General features: G+C 41.0%; 1 protein-coding gene across 2 annotated transcripts in view; it reads right to left on the bottom strand.

Annotated features, from left to right (window-relative positions):
- Window positions 1-21,001, bottom strand: part of pknox2 (pbx/knotted 1 homeobox 2) — a 79,446-nt gene that overhangs the window by 32,696 nt on the left and 25,749 nt on the right. For both annotated transcript variants that reach the window (XM_062406975.1, XM_062406976.1), the window contains exon 3: window positions 232-338. In XM_062406975.1, the coding sequence (XP_062262959.1) occupies window positions 232-318 (87 nt within the window). In that variant the 5' untranslated portion in view covers window positions 319-338. The remainder of the gene's footprint in view (window positions 1-231; window positions 339-21,001) is intronic.

The following is a 21,001-nucleotide window of genomic DNA, read 5'->3' as shown; positions in this document are numbered from 1 at the left end:
ACGAACGAAAGTCCTCTAAACACAACAAAACTACTCATGATGTGAGAACTACACAGCAATCCGAGGACTTTGAAAGTCATGTAGTACTTGTCATTAAAACATCCAAAATTGTGTTGTTGTGTGAGATGCAGAGACCCAGATTTTCAGGGTCTCTGACATTCGTCAACATTGTTCTTCTATCAGATGAGTTGTATGTCAGGCAATGAGATAAACTGTGATTCGACCTCTGACCTGTTGGCTCTCCTGGTACGATGGTGGAGGAACACTCTGGGTGGCCATCATAGTCACTGCAGGTGCTGGGGACACATGTTGCATCATGGGATAGCTTCACATTGAGACTGGTAAAGAAACAGGAACAAAAATGAATAAAAATAAAATGTAATCCAGTGCAAGCAGTGATTGTACATTCTTTAATGGCAGCAGCCACCAGGTGCTGCTATGATTGAATAATACGAGATGAGATTCTCCAGCAGCATCTCACTCTCGTCCCTCTCCGCCCACTTATTTTCCCTTTCTCTGTTTAATTTATTGATATTTGTATTATTTGTATCATTTCTCCTGTCAGTCTCCCTATGCTTGTATTGCATAGGATGATGTATTCACACTGAGTGATCTACAAGGCTTCCACGCAGAAACACAACATTGCAACACAAACTCAATCATTGAGCCCTTTACAGAAACACTTTACATAGCAGCAGGTTCATAATGACACAGCAAACAAACCCGACTACTTGTTTACCAATTACAGACAGCTATGCTTGTTTACTAATTACAGCTGGCTTTAAAGCAACCCATCGTGGTTGAGTCACCTTGGTCTTCGTCTCTATGTGTTGGCTGCTGCTGTTGTTGTTACGCTGTTACCAAGCCAATCAAGAGGGCTAATTAAGGCTCTTGTTGGTGGGCTAATTGCTATTGGCCGGAACCCCACAGGGCTGAGGGCTGTACCCTGTGGAATGCCACTGTAACCATCGCCCCCCACCCCCACGGTTGGAGCTAATTGTGTTCACACACACAAATGCACACAAACACGTAGACCCCCGCCATTGCTCCAACTTACCATAGGCAAGCACAGCAGGTGCTCCATCCTGAAGCTACATATAACCTATGAGGACACCGCATGAAAATGTCTTGTAAATTAACTATTTGACCTGGGGGAGTTATTAATGTGAGGTTAGACTTTGTTATCCAGAAATTCTACTGTTTTAAATCCTTGTTTAAAAAAAAGAGTGTGCCCTGATCTCACCAGTTGATTGATATAGACATTACAGAGTTCAATCCGGTTCCCTTAACCACTGATGTGGATCATCAAATGAATATTTCCTCAAAGTCCACATGTTCACATGAATACCTTGAACTGCTGGGCCTATTGCAAAAATGCCTCATAATACCACATAAACCATTGTTTGGTCATTGCAGGCAGGCAACCATTATAATGGACTGGTGTACTTGGACAGAATGGTAAAGACCTGGAGGAAAACACCTGATTATAACCTTTAGAGATGTAACTGGAACATTTGAGCAAAATCTCTGTACCAGTTTTAACATCCGTGCAACAACTGCATCAGTAAGTAAAAACTACAACAATCATATAATGATTTTTACAAGAATTGCATGTAAGGATTTTATACAAAACACTGCCCAAAATATAGAAAGAGACAATTCAGAAACTGTGACTTAAAATGAGCTGTCAGGACATATGTAACAGCCTTTGCACAATTTGGTTTCTTGTTGCCAGTCACTCATCTACACTCCCAATGGAACCTGGCAACAACAGCAAGGGAGACTGTTCCTTCCCTTTCTAGCGGTAAACCACTCGCTGCCTGATCAACCTCTTCCTTGCCTATCTCAATGCTCTCGGATTCAGTGGCCACTTACGTTCCCCTGGCTGGTCTCGATGCACACTGCCAATGTGTGGCCTGGAGAGCCAAGTTAAATGACCTCAGGCAGTGGATCTGCATAAAGCCAAGGCATAGACAAATTTGTCACACTACAGTCGTAGGCTACAATCCATCACCTGTGGATGGCCTGGCTGTGCGACCACTTTTAACCCCCTCTTTAGCCTCACTGACTTACATGACCTTGCTAAAGTTCCAGAAGGAAAACTGAGAGAGGAGACGCACAAATACATCTGCTTTTAATACCACAAACGCATGAGAAATATTTGCGGAATATCACAACGTGATTGTGGTTCGTACATTTAAGTGTTACACAGTTTGTGTGCTTTCAATGATATAAAATCCCTTTTTAATGCTCCTCCTGTAAATGTCTGTACCCCATGCTCCTCGAATAAAAATAATCTCCTTGGTTGGTGTTCAGGTTCCTGCTTCCAGACAGGAAGTGATGCTTCAGAGTCAGGACGATAAATGGCAGTTGTTCCCGGACAGTGAGCTCATCTCACACCGAGACCCAGACTGTGGCAATGTCTCAGTCTGTAAAAGTCAGTGACAAGACAACCAGGCTGAGAGCCAACTCAAAGTGAGCGGCATCTGAACCCGCCATCGCTGCCAACATCCTGATGTTGAATGCTTGTTTAGCTTCATTGATGACTTCTAATTTGGGGTTTTAGCTGCACATCTGTGAGTTTTAACGTGTCACACTGTGCGTGTGTCCATGCATCTGTGTGTGTTCATTCAGTGCGGTTATACGAGTATTTGTGTTGCATGTGTTTACATTTGTTAGTGTTCCATGTGCACGTCTGTATGAGTCCTTGTGAGTGTGTACTGATTGCGTTCTGGTTTCTGTTCTCATTCCAACTGGTATCAGCTGAAAGGCATCTTCTCTGTTATCAGTCCTCATTTTAATTGCAAATGCAGTGAGCGTGTTAGTGATTAAATGGAAAATTGCACATTAATTGATGAGACTGAAGATAAAGCATTTCCAATTACTGCACAGTATTTTAGGCGGCCTCTCAAGTTTCGCCATCCCTCGAAGGAATGAGCCACCAAATGCCAAATTTGAGCAGGCAATCGTGCATCCATAAATAAACACAGAGACACGTAAAAATGCACAAACACATGCCCTAGCGGCTGCTGAAGCGTGAATGTACAATCAAGAACAGACAAGATCACTGCAATAACACCAACAAACAAGACATTTGATTTCAAAAGTGAAATTAAACACAACAGAAACAGAACTTACCAGGTGACACTAAAAGCATACATTTCTTTGTCAGAAAAACATTGAACAAAAAGATACAATAAACATCCCACAACCACTCTTTCTGAACTCATCAAATGGTTGGTGTATGGTTAGACAATAAGTCATAGAATTCATTTTGAGGGAAAATGAAATGTTTGTTTCTCAACAATGGCCTTTAAAATATTACAGCGTTCATCATGCATATCAATTGAAAAGTGCCTGAAGTCACAATCAAAATTCAAAGCAAGCATAAAATAGAAAATGAGAAGTAGGCATAAAATTATTCCAACAAACATCAAAGGGTTTTATGAATTTGGATTGGAGGCACTCCTACTTTTTCATTGGATCCTTGTGCAGTAAGAAACGCTTCTATTCAGCTTTCAATTTTCCAGCAATTCTCAAGCATAGAATGGGTCTCTGCTGTATTGATGTGAAGTTGGTCAATGGCAAAGCTGCAGTTTCACTCCGTTTACCACCTGCATTGAAATGAAAATCCATATCAGGTTACATATGATATAATCACTGCCTCTGGCCTCCACACTTCAACCTTGTCTGCTTTGGTTTGAAGGTGAATTCAATGCACTGTGTAGAACTATTAAATGTGAAATGGGAATGCTTCCTGCTTTGAGCCAAGGTCCTCCTCATGATTTAAACCCACAGCAGCAGCATTGTGGGGCACATATCTTGCACTCCAGATCGTGACCCAGCAGGGGCTTGGCACGGGATCATTAAAAGAGGACTTGTGTTAGATAAAGATGTGATCCTCTCTCATGTGGGATTATCAACACTTTACTGAATGCAAAATCAGTATAGCGGTGAACCGAGGTGCCAGAGCTGACAGTCACCCAAGTTTTTTAGTACAGGATTCATTCCTCACAGGTTTAACTGAAAATAAGCATGTTGTTGGTTTGACTGATACCTTCCATCATGCAATGAAAAAGCCATTGAAAGTCTAGAAATGTTACAGGAGTGCAATGCATAGTATGAACTGTGTGTGATGCAATTTTATAGGATGTCAAAGAGATTACGATCCATCCTGAGAGGGAAGTTGAATGTCTGAACCAAATTTTATTGAAATCTGTACTTCTGGAGATATTTTAATCAAACCCACAAATATCAACCTTGTGGTCGCTTTAGTGATAAAGTCAGGGGATCATCAGAGTATCGAAAGTTTTAAACTGGGCACCATAGATATCTGTAAAAACTTAATGGCAATCCAATAGTTGTTATGATTTGTTCGTATGGTGGCTCAACTGACCAAAAAAAGAGAACCAAACTACAGACTGTAGCCATTTATCTTATGGACTCTGGACATGAGTTTGTTTGGCCCTTTTTTATTTAAACCCTGTGGATTCTCATTTCTACTTGACTCTGATTAAAGCACTGATCTAACAACTGCACCTTAAAATGAATCATGTTGATATTTATGTATGCAATTGTTTACTTCACTCAGTATTGATAACCAACCAAGCTCTTCTTAGGGAATTCAAAATTCTCTGTGCTGTTTCCAACAAAGTAGTAAAAAGCCTCTTAAAACCACATGCGAGGTAGTCTATTTGCTTTCATTACCCACCGAATTGCCTAGGAAAAAAATAATCAAATAGTTTTACAAGGGCAATTCTGAGACAAATTAGCCCAATCCCTGATGCCAATTTCTTGAAAACCACAACAACAGTGCAAAGGCTTGTCTGACTAGTAATCGATTTGATCGGCTTCTCAGAATTGTGAGGTGTTCCATGAATAATATTTTATCTTCAACATATCCATTAACCTGAGACAGTGGATTAGTTTTTTTATTCAAAGTTGGATTCAAATTCAAACTCCAAACAGTGAAGCCATGACAGACTGCAGCACTCATGCTGACACCTGGTTTTATATCGCATGTGAAGTACAAGCATAAAGTAGAAAAGCAGATTTCTGGCTGAGCAGTAATTTGCACACGCCCCCATCGAAATCTCATTTGATCTTTACTGTTTGAGTTTGCCGGTGAAGAGGCTGACCTGCAGACGCAATGAATACCATTTGGAAGTGAGCGTGTCACCTTGGTCAGATATTATGCATCTCGATGCCATGCGAGAGAGGAAGATGAATAAATAAATGAGGTATTTTTGAATATGAGTGGGATCTAATCATCGCCTTATTGTCAGGCCTGATTTACAATGCAAACACCAGGAGGCCAGGCCTTGATAGCGTTGAGTAAACTGGTGGAGGGAAGGGCAGAATGGTAATGAGATTGGGACAGGGGAGGGGGGCCCTGTTTACACATTGGTTGTTGGACTCAACACAGAAATCGGAAAACACACAGATCAGAGCGCAAATATCCCCCATATCAACACACACACACACACACACACACACACACACACACTCAGGAATGGGTATGCATGCAAACACAGGCATGTACTGTATTTTAATACTAGCACTAAACACAAAGGTAGCAAAGCTTTAACCAGTGTCATCCTGAGGGCAATATCACACAAACACACACACACACACACACACTCTGTTTTGCCCTTACATACCAGACAGCCACACATACGCACACACTCCAAGGCAGGAGTGCATTCACAGCCAGAGGCAAAGACAGTCTCACCAGTGGTCTTAGGGCTACAAATAACCCCGGGCTAAAGAGAGCTCCACACATACTGCATTCAGGACCCAGTCCACACTCCCAGACCACCTCATTAACCTGAGCTGGCAGCCCTCCCTCCGCCCAGCCTCGCAACACCCAGCTCCTCGCCAACCCACACTTACAATTCACTCCAGTATCATTTATTCATCTGCTCCTGTTGATTGGATTCATCCTCCTCCACAAGATATGGGAGGCATGGATTTGAAGCTTGGTGAAGGACATTTCAACATTGGTGTGAACATTGTTAACTGCAGGTTCAGCAAGATCACAGGAAAAGTGGCGAGGCACACTGGATTAATGTAGGCTGTTGTTTGAAAGATTGCATCTCAAGGGTTTAAGGGGAGAGGAGTGATTTCATATCTTGAAAGTGATCTGGACGTAGCTCAGTGTTGCTCAGCGTGCAAAGTAAGATGTTCCGCTGGTGAAAAAAGATTCACACGCAAAAAGTGAGCGGGTCTGGTCACCGCTTGGCTCAGTACGTTCAGTCACACAATGCAACTTGTGTGATAACTGCTCTCTACTACTACTACTGAGTTAGCTGGTGAAAAAGGACTCACAACATGAACACAAGCTAGTGTCAGAAATTGTAATACTCAGCATTTGGTCTAACAAGGTTGAACCATCACAACTTCAATTTGCAGCAGCTGGGAAAGGTTATTAAAAAATCCTTAATAATTTTTACTTTTAAATTTAAAATTTAATTTAAATTTTGTAAATAAAACCTATGGGCTGTATCACTAGGTTTAGTGAGCTCTACGCTTTCCTCTTCTCATTCATTGGGCAGATTTCACTCCAAAGATTCCACTGACTCGTCCTTATCAATTCCCAATGACATTTTATGCTTGAATTTAAATTTATAACCTTTCCCGTTTATTCTTTCATACTGAACTTCTTAATGAACGTCCTTCACATATTCAAATAGGCTCCACAGCCATAATGAAGACACAAGGATTTCCCCCGGGTGAGACAATTTGCAAGATTCATCTTTTCCTTTCTAACTGCTGACAATGGTGTCAGTGCTCCAATCTGACTGCAATTCTTGTTTTCTTTGTATTTATGCAAATGTTTGTTTGGATATTACAGTTTTGGTCTGATTGTCTTCCTTTCTGCTTTAAAAAATTAGATTAAAGTCTCAAGTAAAAATGGAAAGTGGTCAAATAATAGGACAGAGACACTTTTTTTGTAATTCTCATAGGACAGGAGGAAATAACATCAGCATTACTGAAAGGCCTTATTAAAATGAGGTAAGTTTTTATTTTTCTGCAATGGGCTCAACATATATTGTGTAGATGAAAACAACAATGAAGCAGCCGGTAAATTAATGTTCCATCTCTAATCATGTGTGTCAAGAGATAAAAGGTTTTTAAACCTATTTGCTTTTACTCAAATAAAAAAGTGAGACATAAAGCAAAGAACAGGATTTTATTTTATAGGTCTCTATTCTGATTGTTTTGTTTAAGTTTGTTTTCATTTTTATATTCATGTCAATATTGACTGAAATGTTAAAGTGTGTTTTTTTTATTTTGCTATTGCAATCATGAATATTTAACAATGCATAATACTGATTTTATGTGTGTTTGTCTGTGCGCGTGCACACGTGATGCTATTCTCCTAATTTCAACTGAGATTTCTGAATGATGACTGCACCAGATTATTATCAACTTAATCCAAAATTGACATTCTTGACTTCAGAGAGATCACTCATTAATGTGGAACTAGCTTCCCAATTGGCTACAGCTCAAATATGCCAGAGCGGAGGTTTGTTTGCTCCCAGTAGGCTGCAGCACACTCCTCAATCCTCCCACATAAAAAAATAAAATAAGAACATGGACACGCGCCGCTACACATGCGGCACACACATGGCAAACATGGCGAGCAGCGACCCAACGGTTTTGTGAACCTGCTTCAGTGAACTTAGTTTTGTTTTAGCTCTGTCGTGGATAAATTTACACACAAACTGGCACCGCATCATTTCCTAAAACAAACACACAGACACACAAATACAGGCACATGAACAGTCACTCCTGGGAAGTGGGTGGGTGGGGTGGGTGGAGAGTGCCAACAGTGCACTCCCTTTCACTAACAAAAATAGCACTGCAACAGCGTCTAAACGATGCAAGGCACAAAAAACCATGGATGAGATGGATGTTAGGTAGAATAAGGATTTCAAGCATTTTTCATGAAACGACAGGTCTGTTATTATTCTATCTCTATCTTGACATTGCATCCAATGAAAACATAAAGAAAAACAATTAATCAATAATTTTACTACTACTGAATGCAAACCCCTTACAGCTCTGTTGTTGTCTAGAAACTATTCACATATCCATGTGTCCGACTGACAGGTTTGATTATTACAATGAGCTGTAGTAGTACTCGATCTGTTATCTGTATCTGTCTTAATCAAACCAAACCAAATCAGTTGCTACAAATGCAGTATTTTCTCTCGTCCAAGTAACCTTTGTGATATTAATTGTAAGTTGTTCAGGGGGTATGATACAGTGCTTCTCTGCAGAGGGTGCAACAAGATCTGTGTGTGCAGACAGCAGTGTGTAGCACGCTGCACAACTGCCTATGTAGGTGTATTTTACTGTCTTGTCAACGCATCATTAAAGTAACAGTGAAATACTGCACCACTGACTTAAGACCAGGCTTTTGTTGGGCCTCGTGTTAGCAACGAGCAGATGCACCTGACTAACTTTAAGACCAATGCATCCATGCGTTTAATGGGGCTGCTGGAGGGTAGGATTAAGACTTTCAAGAAGTATCAAGGAAACAATGTACGTATGAAAGTCCTGAAAGATCTCAGCTAAAACTGACTTTCTGTGAGTCTCAATGGGCTTAACTGTAAAGCACTTTGGAAGTAAGCAAGACTATAAAAGTGCTGTATAAATACAGACCATTTACCATTTAGGCTGAGTGCTACAGCCCGGGTACGGAAGTCAGATAGAGACCGATAATGCAACATTCTGTTAGTGCTTTCATAATATTAATTGACCCGAAGAAAAAAAGATATGAATATTTACAGCATTATCCTTTAAGACTGGAGTGAGTGGTATATGAAGTGACAGCAGCTCAACTTCACATCCTCATCTGATATCAACAAATTTAGGATGTTAAGCTTTATCAATTATGTCAGCATCAAAAGTCTCAATACTAGTAACATCGAAGAAGAGTGACCTGATGTATTATCAAAGTAGTCCTCTTCTTGCTTCCAAAGAGATTCATGAAAATTGTGCGATACATATATACATGTTCTCCTGCCTGTCCTCTGTGTTCCATTCAGTTCAGCTATCTCCAAGAATAGCAGCTGAGGCACTGTTGAAAGGAGGTGCAGGGCCGAGTGTCTGCATCCTGCAGTCGACTCACAATTACACAATCTCACACACACACACACACACACACACACACACACACAGACACACACACACACACACACACACACACACACACACACACACACACACACATACAGGAGGAGCATTTCCTCTGCTAAGCTGATATCCATCAGAACACTGAAGGTAGACAAATTCAGTTGAAATTGGAACGGCCAAGCTTATGGAGAGGAAATGTAATCTACAAGAGTTTCCCCTCCGAATCCGTTCTAGACACTTTGCTCTTTGCCGCCACCATCATGTTTGCTGGCACTTACATTGTGCAGCTTATCTGTCGCTGCATCTGCAAGGTCTCTTTTTTTAAATGGATACCTTGTCATAGTGAGTGAGTGCCATCCATGTCACTCTGGAACAACTTAAGCTACTGTTGGGATAAGGTGACTGTCAAGTGAATGCCTAGTGGATTTTGTTGGTCTTCCAAGGTTTTCATTCAGTAGTTGAACATGTGTGCATTTTATCCATAGTCCAGTGAAAGCTGGTGACCAGTATAATAGCTCGTCCAGCCCCGACAACTGATTTTTGCAGCTGAAAATCTCCTAAACCCCCGTGAAGGGGTGAATATTTTACATTGAAAATTAGAGATGGTGTACAATACACAAAGTGACCCACCACAAGCCCAAGTACACCCACTAACACACACAAACACACACACACACTCACAATGAGATCAGCAGAAGGGAATATTTGAGGAGAGTGGTGGGGGATTAATGAGAGGGGGATTAGCAGGTGGGTGGCTCTCTCTCTATGTGTGTGTGCACTTGTGCATGTCTGTGTGTGTCTGTAGTGTTAGCCACTTGAGCGTTAGCAGAGCTCTGGTTGGGGAGGGGGTTTGGGGGACTATGTCTTTGCGGGACAAGGCAGACAGGCGGGCAGGAGTCTGTTTAAAAAGAGCTGCTGCAGGTCAGACGGAACCAGGAGATGAGTGAGCAAAATGGCATGTACGACAAGCGAGGAGCCCGGCCCGATAATGACAGGTCTCTTTGAGTATGCAGGGCAGGGAGTGATATCTGGCAACTTGCTATGATCAAAGTTTGGCTATGCTACTGGCAGCAAAGCTGTCCAATCATTTGCAAACAGCTGAGGCTGTGATGTGTACATACTCCTAAACATACCTGATGTTGTTAATCACAATAGCTGAACATTTAGTTTCACTCACACATACAGAACTCTACCATGTAGCTTATAGGGGGGCTGTCATTTCACGATGTAACATTTCAGATTCAACTGTCAGTTGTTAAGTAACTATCTGTGCTATTTGCTATGGCACACTTATGCAGAATATATGCAGAACCATCTACAATGTGCTTTGGAGCACGAGGGTCATCAGAAGTTGTGATAATTCCTTCAGTAGCAAAGAACAGCTGAGTGTATTAAAAACATGTGAATTTAATTCAGGTCTATTCCAACAAGCCATTCCCAACGAGAGCCAACTCGATTTGGTCGAGTCAATCATGTTGCCCTGTAAGTAAATAAAAAATAAAAAACCTAAAACATTTAAAAAGGCACCACATCCCCTGATAAACATTACTGTAGCTTGTTTCTTGACCAAACCAAAATATCAGCTTTTGAGTTTATTCCAGAAGCGAGGGACCATGGGACTACAAAAAAAGTAAAAAATGTACTTAAGTGAAAATATCAAAAGTCACAACTTCACAAACCGATTAGCATAATGTAATTGCAACGTTTTGTGAATTTCAGATCTGGAAACAAAATGATTGCAGATGGAAAGATGGACACATTGATCACCACCATCTCAAATTATGCCGGCAGAGACTCTTGCAGAGTGAGACATCAAAAGCTAAATCTGGATTGTGTACGATACTGGTTCTGAGCTCATTATACAAAGAATGTATTCATAGTTGTTCGCATACTCAGCAGGCGACATAAGAAGCTGCAAAATGTTACTTAAATGTAACCATATGCTCTTTAGGTACAATCCATAAACTGACTGCCATCAGAAAGCTTTTACAGACAGAAGTTTTCACATCAGACATGCAGGTGCAGTGTATCCACAAGTGAAGCTATCTGGAAAAGAACTCAAGCAGACGGACACAAACACAAAATGAAGTGGAGCCGGAGTCGTCTGAAATGCGAAGACCAAATAGTGAGGCCGAGATCAGTGATGTTTGCTGCTCTTGGCTCCACAGCCTCTGTTTATCTTAGTGTCGGGGGGCAAAGAGAGCCGGCAGCCGAATGGAATTCTTGAAAACACCAAACAAACCCATATTAAATTTCCCCTGAAATGCCATGGGGAGAGGCGAGATGCATGCATGGCAGGGGAGGATGGACTGAGAGGTGGACAGAAGAGGTATAGAGATGTGGGGGAAAGAGAATGCCGTCAAAAGAGAAAAGAAGTGAAGGGAAGCAGCACTAGAAGGAGAGATCAACATGAGAACATACGTTTAAAGATTAAAGTCTGGCCTCACATTCAGCAAGGTCCTTCCCTTCCAGTTAATCTAAATGCAACACTGGTGTGAGCTGGAGCATCTAGGTGTTGCAGTGTTTGAAAGAGTGGACTCTGTTAAACACTACCTGTGTTTGTTAGGAAGTGCCAGTATGTAGTCATAGCCCTGCTGTTACAATGACTAACATTACCTTTTGTCCAAAGTCCAAATATCCATTGAAGCTGAATAAAGCAGAGTCATCCTTGGGCGCATCATTGTGTTTACTGCCACCGAAGAAAAATCAATCTCCTGCTCATGTCCGTGAAAGCTCTGTTCTGTTCAAACATCTCCGACAAAGTTACAGAGCTAAAGCCTCTGAAACTGGCTTTTGAAAATTGTTCTCCCAAGTCTTGGCAATCAATGGAAATTAAAATAAACATTTAAACCAAGCCGCAAAAACAAGTTTTTCCATGTTTAATGTGCCCTTAGCTTCTTACAATATTATCCAAATACGCAAAGGATGAATCTACACATTGTCTATTGTATTCAGACAGCGTTCAAGGTCAGAGCTTCCACACACATGCTCCGTCCTCTTGTTGTCACCAACCAAAATGTCCTTCAACTTTCCTTTGCCTGATAAATTCCTGCCTGTATTAAATGTGGGCACGTTTTGATTGTATTCTTTGATTTTAATAAATATCTGTCCTGGTTTGTATATATAGTCTGATTCACTATAGAAACATGACACTAATGTACAGCAGCAACACAACTAGTGGAGATAATGCAGACGTGTTCCCAGCTTTAATAAACAATACGTAGTTTATGAACTAGTAAAGCTCAATCAGATTATTATAGCAAGCAATAGGAACAGAACCGGTATTGGACCTGGGTGGATCAGTAAGTAAGTTAGGTGAGTAACGGTCAGTGAATGGCCTCTACTTGTTTCATCCTTTAGGTGGTGCACTGGGCCTGATTTTTCTGAGGTAAATACATAGACAAACATGTACATGTATAGTGCTTAACTGTTGCAAATATTAAAAACTATTGTTTTATTCTCTGTGATTCAAGTAATAAATAGAAGTTTACTGCTCAAATTTTTTGGGGGGCGACGTTGGCTCCCTAAGGAAAAGGAAGAGGCAACAAAGACAAAGCCACACCAGACTGTAAGAAAACAGCACTCACACTATTTGTCATGATTTAAATGGGGGGAAACAAATCCATCAAAAAACACAAAACTGCAGGTGCATCAACAACAACCCCCCTGAGGAGAACAACTGACAAAGCAGAGCCTCACTCTGTGAGCCAGACTCGTCTGCTTTAAGGTTCTCCAGCCTCACATTCTCCCCCAACCTCTCTCTCCCTGTGTCTCAGCTGAAGGGACATCTGGAGCGCATTAAAGCACTAAGGACATTGGATCTCCCCAGAGCGCCTGACTGGATGGGTGGCCCACTGTGGCCCCCTTTCAGCAGCAGGGCCCAGCCTTGCCTGATTGATAGAGGGAGCACCACACACACACACTTAACACTCACACACATTGACAAATCCTACACGGTTGACATACACTGTAGACCACTGAAACACTAGTGGTGCTGCTAACGTGGATTAGTACGGACACATGTACTTCCACCTTTCTCTGTGCGCAGCTTGGCCCATCAATCATGCACAGTGCTTGATACACTTAATGTGCTGTACATGTCTACAATGTTCCCCCATATGTTACAGATTAAGTGAGTGAGCTGAATTGCATGATAATACAAATCTCTAATCAATGAAGTGACTTTAAAAAAAAAATACTCCCAACTAACTTCTAACATGTGGTGATAATATGGGAACACTACTACAACTCTGTACTTCATTGGCAATGTGCAGTTTCCCGAATGCCTAGAAATATTGCCTGACACCTCATTCAAAGAAATAAGACTCCAATCAAAGCCCATCTTGTATCTCAAAACTGTACTTTTTCATTAAAGTGAGGCATAGACATTCGTATAAGCTTTCCTTTTTCAGCAGATGATCCCTGTGCGATGAGAAAACACAAACTTTTTTCAAATGAGGAAAGTTCAAAGAACCTCCTAGTATCCTGCAAATTGCTTTGCCGGATTTGCCATTTCAAATAAATTGCAGTGTTGGCCAAAATGTGCAATTCACAGGAAGTCATCCCCTCCGCCACACACAAGAGGTTAATCCATATTTCACGTTTGAATATAAGATGGAAGAGGAGAAAAAAGGCAAGGGGAAGGGAAGATAGGTAAATCCTTGCCAGGAGATGAGCGAGGTAGGGAGGGGTGGTGGGAGAAGCTGTGGGAGTAGAGAAAAGGCGAGAAAATGGGAAACAGGCATCATTTAGAGTAAATGGCATCCAAAAACCCTCTCCAATTATCTTTGCCTACCATGCCAGTGAGACTGACTTAATTAAAATGACTTGAGAGGGAGGGGAGAGAGAAAGGAGCTGCCAGTGATTGAGGGGGCAGGCAGGCGACGTATCTGCACAGAAACACAAAGCTCAGGCATCACGCAGGCTGTCCACCACTCTCCCTTTTCATTTCCCGACTTCAAAAGAGAATAAAGAAATAATAATAAAAAGAGAGAGGGGGGCTCTCACCATTTGCAGCCATGTAATTGTGCTATTTAAATCCTACATTATTTTGCATCGTGAGAATATTCATCAGGGGTGGGATATACGGTATAAGAAAGTGGATAATAAAACAGTTTTTTTGTCTTTTGTTTGTTCTTGTATGACTCCCCACTCCCATAATCTTTCTGCCTTTTTCTGAGAAAAACCTCTGACAGTGACCTTTTTGCATGAGGTCTGTTACTATGGAAACACCGTCCAGCCCCTCTATGTTTGGTGTTTTCCCGTCATCGGGCAGACAAAACTGGCCCATTTGTTACTGAGAGGAGGAATACATCATGTTTAAATATCTGTCTGTGTGTGTCTCAGGTTTCTACTATGAAGGGGAGCATGGAGCATCTGCTGGTTTAAAAATATGAAGTCTATAACTGTAAATTATATTTAACTTTGTTTTGATGATGTGATTTTAGTTTTGATGTCTCAAAGCATTACAAACTCAAATGAGACAAGCAATTTGATGATGCATATATTAAGTATTTTTTACTGTACATAACATTATCATTTTAGAGCAAAGTTGTAACAGAGCAGTATCACTTAATTTTGTTCGGGTATTGACATCATCATGGATTAATCTGCTCATTCTCCCCTCGGGTTAGGGTTTACTTTCTCTAATAGTTTTGCATGTTACAGGGGTGGGCACTGTCCAGCCTGTGCTTTGTATACTGCCCATGGAACAGCTTGATCTGCCCCATGAGGCAAAACACACACACAAACCAAAAATATCGACTCAGAAATACAAAATAATTATATGAGATAAGAAAACAGTAAACTATCACTGTATTATTGTCAGGTCACAGTCAGGGTAAACGCAACACATGGATGTAACGCGTCATCGCTGACAAGCATCATGGTGACTGTCAAGAAAAGTAAAGTAGATGTGGCATATTACAATTTTCCAAGATATGTAGACTAGACATTAGCATTATTTTTTTGCTGGAGTAAAAGTTTGTGGTCAGAGTGATGAAAAAATCCAGCTTCATTACATTTGAAAACAGCCAAACTGGATTAGCTGCAATGTCTATCCTCTATGTTCCTGCCCAAAAAGCAGCTTTCACTAACCCACATTCTGACAGAGACAATGTTACAGGACATCTTTTGTATGACGAGTGAGCTGATGGATGAGAAGCTGAACCCTCATTTAGAAGAAGAATTTGTGAAGACGCTTTATTGTTGCTGTGGAGCTGTTAGAACCAGACAAAGTAAAAATGTTCCAAAAGTGTAACAGAGCAGATTACTGATATTACATTGAAGCACAATACACAAAACTGCTTTGTCTCTTTGTTTTATAATGGAACAACAGACATCGTCATCAGCATCACCAGCATTTCACATCAGATGCCTCACCAAAGAAGAGCAGTTCCAGTCTTCCCATTAGAGAGGTTAGTGTCTAGATGTGTTAAAAACTTTAATTTGACCTTTGAAAAGTGGCCATTGCAAGAATAAAAATAAAGATTTCCCCCACTCCCGGCCAATAGATTATCAAAATGATAAATAGTCGAAAGCACCTATGTCAATTTCTCACAAACCTATATTGTGTATAGGTAGTTCCAGAACTAAACATATTCAATTTCAAGTTGACAGACAACTAAGACAACTAAAGCAAATTTTCACATCCCACGTACACAAAATGCGTCGAATTGCACACACTGAATAATACCAGTCCCATTTTTTCCTCAGGATCCTTGCATTATTCTCAAAATCACCCATACAGCATCCCTCCACCTAAGTCTTGTGGTAAATCGTCCAGTAGGTTTTGTGTAATCTTGCTTGAGACGAACAAACCAACAACAAACAAACTGACAGGGGGATCTTAAGTGTGTTGCTTTCCAAATAGTTTTACAACTAACTGCTCTAACAAAACAATGGAAAGAATTTACATCCAGTTTGCAGCAAAGTATAGTCAGCTGATGTCAATAAAAACACTCTTCTCTGTAAACACACGCACACACACACACACACACACACACACACAGTCCTTCCTCACACCTTGTGCAGCCAATACACACTGGGTGCTCATGTGTCATAGCTAACACCTGTTACTGTGCTTTTGTCTTGAGAGCTTATTGTAATACACTGTACAATACTTCTCACTAAGCACAACAAAAACTCGGGCTGTTTCATCAAATGTGTTTGCACAGAAGGTTGGTGGGCGCAATAATTTGAAGTTTAAGTGTGAGAATACAGTACACTGTATATGATAATTACCAGGATTGAGAAACCACTGTATCCATATACATTGGCTGCAAAGACTATGCAAAGGCGACTTGGGTGTAAATCAAAGTGAGAAAAAACTTTCAAACGACCTGTTGTTGCATGTGTGAGTGGTTAAGTAAGTAGAGCAAGAAATGATTCAGACTTCTTCAATACAAAGTGTTGTTCATAACAACACTTTTTTTATTTAATGTTGGAACATTAAATAAAAAAAGTGGGTTCTGTGTGTGTGTGTGCGTGTGTGCGTGTTTGTGTGTGTGTGAGACACAGAGAGAAGACGGAGGGTGAGTTAGCATGACAACCCTTATTTTGATGGGGCCGAAGCCAAGTATCTCCTCCAATCCACTTTCCCTCTCCTATTCATCCCTTGTGCGTCCTGCTTTTCCATCTCCTGAGCCCTCCCTCTCCTCTCCTTTCCATCCACCAGTCTACTTTCTCTCTCTCGTCATCTCTCTATCTTCTTTCCTCCTAAACTCCTGGCTCTCTCTCTCTCTCTCTCTCTCTCTCTCTCTCTCTCTCTCTCTCTCTCTCTCTCTCTCTCTCTCTCTCTCTCTCTCTCTCTCTCTCTCTCTCTCTCTCTCTCTCTCTCTCTCTCTCTCTCTCTCTCTCTCTCTCTCTCTCTCTCTCTCTCTCTCTCTCTCTCTCTCTCTCTCAGCTTCACATTCCCTAGAGTTGAGCTTGGAGAGTAGTTTGAGAAAAAAGAGGGAGAGACAGAGAATTAATCATTTCAGTGTGGTTCGAATGTGGTTGTTTGTTGGTTTGACCAAAAAAATGACACTTTGGCTGTGTCCCATATTGTCTGTGGGAAACCAGAGTCAAGGCCAAAGAAATACAGATAAAGTGAGGATCTACTTAATAACTTAACCCCCAGTACTGTGCTTCTCACTGGCCAGACTGTTCTCCCCACTGCCATGCACGCACGCACCCCCCCCCCCCCCCACACACACACACACACACATACACAGACACACACACACACACACAGTCTCAGCGCCAGTTGCCAGGGAGACCGCCATACCAGGGCTTTGACCCAGGAGGTTTGGGACTGTTTTTCAACCCCCCCATCCTCCCCCAAAAGCAGGAGAGATGGCAGCTGTAGGACAGCTGTTCCTACCAGGGCCCGGGCCTTAAAGACCACAGCCATCATCCCACCATCAGAGCAGCCTGAGCAGCGTTTTAGGGGACAAAAACACCCTGCAGCCCAAATGATTAGACACATGTGCCTTACTTAGTAGATTCTTCAGGAAATGTCTGTGGAAAAAGGAACAGGAGGCAGATTCTGTGCAGTGCAATAAAGACCTGTCTGAGCTCACTGGATGTCTCATGAGCTGCCTTCATGTTCTCCTTCTATATGACACAATCAGACAGATTTGTTTATTCTCTCAGATGTAGTGACTCAAAAGTTCCCGTCCATAACATTCAGTTACATTAGAGCTCAGCTGGATCTTTAAGACTGGCATTACAGGAGCAACACAGATGTTAAAGATTTTTACCCTTCTAATTCTAAGTTTGTTTTTCGCACTGGACTGTTGAAGCCAGACTTGACTATGTTTATGGTGCTTTAATAGTATAATATTAGTAACATTTTAACAATCTTCTTTTCTACCTTACAATCCTGATAATGTGCTCATAATTGAGTAAGGTATAAAATAAGCTTATATTATTATTATTCTACTACTACTAGCTCTACTAGTACTACTACTACTAGTACTACTACTAATAATAATAATAATTATAATTATAATTATAAAACATAATGTTCTTTTAAATAAAAAGTTGAAAATAAATCGATCTGTCTCACAGTCTTTTATACAGCTCACTCATATTTAGGTCATATGATCACTTTTTTATAATTGTAGAATGTATGCACTTCAGAAGTGTTGGTTTGGAGAAATATAGGTACAAATATTTAATTTGGTTTGTGTGGTTTCTTGTGTAACTCACCTAATCTTAATGCCAGACAGTTCTTTCTTTCCATCAAATAACAATAGTTTTACCTCTGCTCAGAACAGAGAGGCCTATGGATAATTGGCCTAATTTCCACTGTGAGTCCAGACAGGCTGTGCAGCTTTTCCTAGTTGCTTATATATATGAATTTCCCTCGATACAGACTCTGTGATTCTTATTTGCATGCTGTCCCCAATAGACATAATTAGCTCCCCTTTGGCTTCACTGCAAACCCCAAAACTTTTGTACTGACTAATCAAAACAAATGTATGTATGCTGTTGAACTTAATCACCAGCTGGATTATATTCATTCTCATTTCAATGAATGAATAAAGCAGTACATTTATTCATGGCAGTGGTGTCTCCAGGATGTGGTTGGGGTGGATGGCAGACTTACAAAGCCCACAACTATGACTCTAGAGACCAGGGTTCACGTCCATGACTGTGGTTAATTTTAGGAAAAACTTTTTAGTAAATGGTTCAGGAAATATGATGGTTTTGGTTAAATATAAATAAACACTGACACCATGAAGTTATTCTGTCATAAACCATCCCACAATCATACCTAACCAACAGCCTCTAAACATGAATATTTTAATAATGCAGGAGTCACTAAAGGAAGATATTGTGCTGAAAGATCAGATATTTTGGTTTCATTTTTGTGATTTGCCAAATATGTAAATTGATATCATTATATGAATAGAAAATGTAATTCACTATGGTTCCTGGGAAATGCATTTTGTGTTGCAAAGATCATTTGTAGGAGATAGGGCTGGTGATGTACACAAACACCAGTTTAATGACTGTCGTCTTTACCAGGATTGCAAAAAGTCAAGAGATGTATCTCAGTTGTATTCTAGCTCGATGACCAATAGCTGACACACATGAAACTGCAACAGACTGATTCTCTCCCACGCTCCCATAAACAAACCCGCAGATACTTAACAGCCAGAGCATGAACTCGAGTCAGGGTTGTGGTAGTGATACCCTTACTTTACAGTATCCATTACCTCACCAACTCCATAATACTTTTTGCCCATAGGTGAACACGTTGGTTTATTCAGCGTGTAATAGAATTTGGCAGGCCCTCTCATCTACAGGAGCCAAAGAGGCCACTGAGCTGAAACCAACGGCACACAAACCGTGTCAGCTTTAAGATGGCGCGGCAAATTAAAGTATAGGGCAACTGATCCTGCAACTGCAGTGCACGCAATGTAGCTATATTCCGTTGGGGAGCAGAGCGATTACACCAAGATGGATGGCCGCCTTTCAATGCATTTCAAGGGCAGACAGATCAGTATAGGATCATTACTTCTGTGAAAGGTTGGTCTGAATGGAGAACTTTGTTAATGTGGCTGCATTGACTGATTTCTATACATTTTTGACTGGAGTTGTATAAGATACTGTATCTATATCTACCTTTATTTATTCTCAGTCAGAATTATTATTGTAATTGAGGCAACGTTGTCATCAGGCAACAACCACAACAGAATGAACTGCTCTGAATTATTTCCAGAGGGTATCTGGTGGCAATTGTTGGCCGTCAACTTGTACGCAGATTTACAGTATGTATTATTACCATGGTCTCAATGTGTTCAAGCCATATATTCACAAGCATTCATCTATGTTCGTGTGAGTCTAAGTCTCTCTCTGTCTAAATGAAGTGTGAAAAGTGTGGGAGGACTTGGACTGGACTGTCCGCTCATTTCTTAAATATATAATTTATACATTTCCATTCCTGTTACTTTGCCAAATAATGAGTCTGAGACGCCTACCAAGAGCCAGAGACATAAAAATAACTGCTTTTCATGTTCAACTGGACAGCCAGAGGAATTATGCAAACTTATCAATTTATCACTGTGTGTATTCTTCCTCTATCACTGTAGAGACTTTCAGCCACATTGTCTTTCTCTATAATTAGGTAGTAGTCTTCTAGAGGAAGAGTAACCTGTTCTTTTTACATCAGAGTGCCAGGAAAAAGAGCGGGCTAACTTAGAACAGTGGTGATTTGGCTCTCCCCCTCCATCTGTTTTGTTTTCCTTTCCATCTCCCTCTTTTTGATGAGCTGGGTCTTCAGTCCCCCTTATAAAATCCCATTAGCTCTTAATGAAGTCGGGCTCCTAGCCTCTCGGCCTCACCTCATTTAGCACGATTGTCTGGCGGCCATTAGCATGGAGGCAATTACAGCGGCACGACAAGAGTAATTGGAAATGCCGACAGGGACCCTGAGAAATGGGAATAAATAAATATAAAAAAAATATTCTGACTAATAAGCTTCCATTCAGATGGCGGGGAGTGAGCCGCATGTGTCTAGGTTAAATCAACATAATTACAATTAGGGTTGGTGGGGTAAAGAGCCCGGTTGAGGGAGACATGGATATGGATGGATTGGAGGATGATGGTTAAGCGTAGAGGTAGCGAGTTTGATGGAGGGAAATGTGGGATCACACAGCAAAGCCGATAATGAAGAGCATAAGTGCGACTCCAAAATCAGGCAAAGCAGAGGTCAGAGAGACGTGTTGGTGCATGACAGTTTGCCTTTTAACCTTTTTTGATTAAAAGGCAGATTTCCCATTCTGTCCAAAATAGACACTAAGATCATTTCATTCGCTTGGATAATCCCCCCTAAACAACTGCTCAGCTCTGAAAGTTCCAAAGTATT

Source organism: Platichthys flesus, chromosome 15 (genome assembly GCF_949316205.1).
Source record: "Platichthys flesus chromosome 15, fPlaFle2.1, whole genome shotgun sequence".
In the NCBI taxonomy this organism is placed as follows: Eukaryota; Metazoa; Chordata; class Actinopteri; order Pleuronectiformes; family Pleuronectidae; genus Platichthys; species Platichthys flesus.
This window is presented reverse-complemented; position numbering and strand designations above follow the sequence as displayed.